Source organism: Salvelinus fontinalis, chromosome 24 (assembly GCF_029448725.1).
Source record: "Salvelinus fontinalis isolate EN_2023a chromosome 24, ASM2944872v1, whole genome shotgun sequence".
Lineage (NCBI taxonomy): Eukaryota > Metazoa > Chordata > Actinopteri > Salmoniformes > Salmonidae > Salvelinus > Salvelinus fontinalis.
Genome location: NC_074688.1, coordinates 1,675,891 through 1,680,328, shown reverse-complemented (window position 1 = coordinate 1,680,328; position 4,438 = coordinate 1,675,891). Strand labels below are relative to the sequence as shown.

The 4,438-nt window shown below is 39.7% G+C and overlaps 1 protein-coding gene across 1 annotated transcript; it reads right to left on the bottom strand.

The window, feature by feature from the left end:
- Nucleotides 1-1,435: 1,435 nt before the first annotated feature.
- On the bottom strand, nucleotides 1,436-4,166 carry LOC129821729 (high mobility group-T protein-like). The gene is made up of 5 exons (XM_055879329.1): nucleotides 4,057-4,166; nucleotides 3,049-3,211; nucleotides 2,731-2,876; nucleotides 2,444-2,618; nucleotides 1,436-2,006 (listed from the first exon to the last, which is right to left on the bottom strand). The coding sequence occupies exons 2-5, from the start codon at nucleotides 3,193-3,195 to the stop codon at nucleotides 1,884-1,886; spliced, it is 591 nt and encodes a 196-aa protein (XP_055735304.1). The 5' UTR covers nucleotides 3,196-3,211; nucleotides 4,057-4,166; the 3' UTR covers nucleotides 1,436-1,883.
- Nucleotides 4,167-4,438: the final 272 nt, after the last annotated feature.

Below are 4,438 nucleotides of genomic sequence, written 5' to 3'. Positions count from 1 at the left end.
GTAGAAATGTGCTTATCAAGTCCCACAATAAGTTGCATGGACTCACTCTGTGTGCATTAATAGTGTTCAACATGATTTTTGAATGACTATCTCATCTCTGTATCCCACATACAATTATCTGTAAAGTCCCTCAGTTGAGCAGTGAATTTCAAACACAGATTCAACCACAAAGACCAGGGAGGTTTTCCAATGCCTCACAAAGGCTTCCTTATGTACAGGCTTCCTCCTTTTCACCTTGTCATTTTGGTTAGTATTGTTGAGTAACTGCAATGTTGTTGATCCATCCACAGTTTCCTCCTATCACAGCCATTACACTCTGTAACTGTTTTATTGGTAGATGTGTAATAAAAACAGACATTGAATATCCCTTTGATCATGGTGAAGTTATTAATTACACTTTGGATGGTGTATCAATACACCGAATCACAACAAATATACAGGCGACCTTCCTAACTCAGTTGCCGGAGAGAAAGGAAACCGCTCAAGAATTTCACCATGAGGCCAATGGTGACTTTAAAACAGTTACAGAGTTAAATGGCTGTGATAGGAGAAAACTGAGGACAGAACAGCATTATTGTTAATCCACAATACTAACCTAAATGACATAGTGAAAAGAAGGAAGCCTGTACATATTACAAGTATTCCAAAACTGCTAGCAATAATGCACTTAAAACTTCATGTCTAATGTCCTGAATACAAAGCGTTGTTTGGGGCAAATCCAACAGAACACATCACTGAGTACCACTTCATATTTTCAAGCATTGTGGTGGCTGCATTATGTTGTGGGTATGCTTGTCATTGGCAAGGACTAGGGAGTGTTTTAGGATAAAAATTAATGGAATAGAGCTAAGCAGTCAAAATCCTAGAGGAAAACCTGGTTGTCTGCTTTCCACCAGACACTGGGAGACAAATTCACCTTTCAGCAGGACAATAACCTAAAACACAAGGTCAAATATACACTGGAGTTTCTTACAAATACGAGATTGAAGGTCAGACTTTAATCAGCTTGAAAATCTATAGCCAGATTTGAAAATGTCTGTCTAGCAGTGGTTAACAACTAACCAACTTCACAGAGCTCGAATAATTTTAAGAATTCGCAAATATTGTACTATCCAGGTGTGCAAAGCTCACTTACAGCTGTAGTTACTGACTCTGGTGAACATGTATTGACTTGGTGGTGAGAATACTTAAGTAAATTAGAAATTTCATTTAATTAATTTGCTAAAATATCTAAAAACATGGTTTCACCTTGTCATTATGGGGTATTGTGTGTAAATGGGTGAAAAAAATATTTAATCCATTTTGAATTCAGGCTTTGACAACAAAACATGGAATAAGTCAAGGGGTATGAATACTTTCTGAAGGCACTATGTAAATATTTATCAAAATCAACCAAATGCCTTAGTTCATGGTAAATCTTCCAAAAAAACAACAATTTATTAAAAAAGACCTTTATTTTAGACATTCCTGAATGTCAGCTGCAATTAGAGTGGTATTCAAAGAATAAAAAGACCGTGTGACAAACATATGAAAAAATATTTAAAACAAATACAGGAAAAAAACAAATACACTAGCTACCAACCCAGAAATCTGATTTGAGAGTTGCACACCTATTACTTCCATATTGATTCATAATCCTCCAAAGCAGTTACAGGCAAGGGCAGGAAAAAAGGGCTACTACAACAAAAATATCAAAACATCAAATTCAAGACATGTAGTGTTAACTTTAACCAGTTATGGAGCATAACACCATCCACCTTAACATTAAATAGACACACATCCTAATGTGTTCTTGTTGCGTCTGGGTCTGTTCAGAGATGTAAGGTGTGTACAATAGAGTTACATAGCATTAAACAAGTACGTAGGCTACAACAGCAGAGAGGCTACTCGTCATCATCCTCATCGTCATCATCCTCTTCCTCATCATCCTCCTCTTCGTCGTCGTCGTCAGCAGCTGCGGAGGAGGCCGTATCTACTCTACCATTGGTGCGGTATGAGGCGATATCCTGTGTAACACAACAAAATGATTTAGAGCCTGACCAATATGCTCTTCTGGGATCCAATACATCTGCAGACATACCGTTTTACAGCGGGAAAATTAAAAAGCAATTTTCCCACATGGAATTCTCATATTGCCGTCCAAAAGAGCAATTGTCCAAGAAAATGCTTAAAACGTTACATTGTGACAATAGTGACACATGAGAAAGGTCACATGTGTTTAGATAAGCATTAGACTCCCTTTTTTCCATCCTATTTATTTAAGATCAGTGGAATTGTTTGCACCCATCTTATTCAAATAAAATGTCACGGCGTCGTGATCAGCAAAACAGAAGTTTGTATATCAACTTCAATGACGATTGAATAGAGGATAATCTCAGAAAAGCAGGAATACCAGTCATTGGGAAAACCCCATCTCTTTTGGTTTTAACAAAGCCCTACTCACCTTGTCGTATTTCTCCTTCAGCGTGGCTGCCTTCTTCTCGTACGGCTTCTTCTCCTCAGCTGCAGAGCTGTTCCACATCACGCCCAGCTTCTTAGCAGTGTCTCCAATGGACAGGCCTGGGTGCTCGCTCTTTATCTTGGCCCGGAAGTCAGCACAGAAGATGAAGAACGCAGACCTGAGAAAACAAAAACAAAACATATGTAAATTCAAAGGGAAGTTTAATTCACCTCTCTAAAATTGCTATCCAGTCGAGCTGCCATGCAAACCCAGTAAACTATGGTACATACGGTGGTCTCTTGGGGGCATTAGGATCCTTGAACCTCTTCTTTTTCTGGCCATTGGGTGGGATGTAGTTCTTCATTTCTCTCTCGTAGCGGACCTTGTCTTGCTTCGCCATGTCTTCAAACTTGCCTTTTTCTTTAGGAGACATGGGCTGGATATAGAGGTATAAACTCAGATTACACATCTACATGGCCACCGCTAGACTGTCCACAAGGTCACTCAAGTGTAACAAAACATACTATGGTGGAAATATAGCCATAATCATTCTATGCATGTACCAGAAACATGTCACTTCACAAATGTTCACTGTTGTGTAATGCTACCTTCCATCGCTCTGAGCATTTCTTGGAGAACTCGGCGAAGTTGACACTGGCCTCGGGGTGTTTCTTCTTGTGCTCTGCCCTGCAGGTCTGCACGAAGTAAGCATATGACGACATCTTGCCTCTCGGTTTCCTAGGATCTTTCCCCATGGTGACTTGTGTAGGTCTAGTAGGAGAGGGAATAGATACAGTTTCAAAAACATAAAACCAAATTTGTCACCCTGAGCTTTGGCCATATTAAATTAGTGTCCCGACCATGTCTCGACCTTAATTGAAAATAAACATTTGTAATCACTAATAATGCTAACTAAATGCAATACATATTTTTCTACTGTTCGCAACTAATTAAAGGTGTAGTTATACAGAGGGTTGGTGTACTGTCGCTAGCTAGCTACAACGGCAGTTCACTAGCTTCGAATCCAGCCACCTCAACACCAAACGCTCAGCATATAGTTACTAGCTAGCCATCATAGATCCATCCCATTGTTGTGTCGTAGGTAACTGACGTTAGCCTTGCAGTGTGCTAGCGAACCGTTATAGATAACTAACTAACGTGTTAGTGTTGCAAAAAACTAAATGAAGACCGAAAATCTGACTCGTATCACATGGGACAAAACTACGTTACAGCAAAGAAAATCGAGATGCTCTCTGTTAACGTTACCTAACGTCAACGCAGCAGCTGCTTGTTAGCCACAGCTAGCCATAGCAAAAATAACTAACCTTAGATTGCTATCTAGATGTAATAGAATATAGCTAGTTAGATGTCTGGCTTCCATGAGTTCGTAAAAGCAACTAAGGTTACTGAAATCGTTTTAGGTGGTGCCTGAAAAGATTTGGTTGTTCGCTGTCTTTGTTAGCCCCCATCTACATAACGTTAGCTGGTTAACAAGCTAATGTTTTATGAATGCTCAGCATAATACACACATTTCAACAAAAATAAATCATTGCCATGTTCTTATTTCCAATAACTCGCTATATATTTTAGCTAATATTTGTGGTGTAAATACATACCCTAAGTTAGCTAGCCAGCTGCCTCAACAAACAACAATGGGACGATGATTAATATTCCGCCAGATGTACAAACAATCACGTCACTTTCGTATGGTAATAATAAATCCTTCAAAATAAAAGCCCACAATTGAAATGTGTACCTTCTTCGGTGGGGTTTTAGTCAGGTGGCCAGGGTTCCGGTCTAGAAGCACTGTTTCGACAGCTCCTATAGTTTTGCTTTCGTACAGCAGTTGGACCCGTCACTGCTCACGCTGCTCCCTGTGTGCACTGAGTGCTAGTGTGCATGTGATGTTGGTCCGTATAAACTGTATGCAGATGCTGGTCCATATAAACAGGATGCAACCCAAATATAGACGGTCCAAGATCGGCATATGCGAATGTG

Excerpts from the sequence above, each read along its gene's own strand:
- LOC129821729 (XM_055879329.1), bottom strand. The coding sequence starts at position 3,195 with ATGGGGAAAGATCCTAGGAAACCGAGAGGCAAGATGTCGTCATATGCT. Across the intron at positions 2,877-3,048 it reads AATGCTCAGAGCGATGGAAG|CCCATGTCTCCTAAAGAAAA; the intron begins GTAGCATTACAC and ends CTCTATATCCAG. Across the intron at positions 2,619-2,730 it reads AATGCCCCCAAGAGACCACC|GTCTGCGTTCTTCATCTTCT; the intron begins GTATGTACCATA and ends TTGTTTTCTCAG.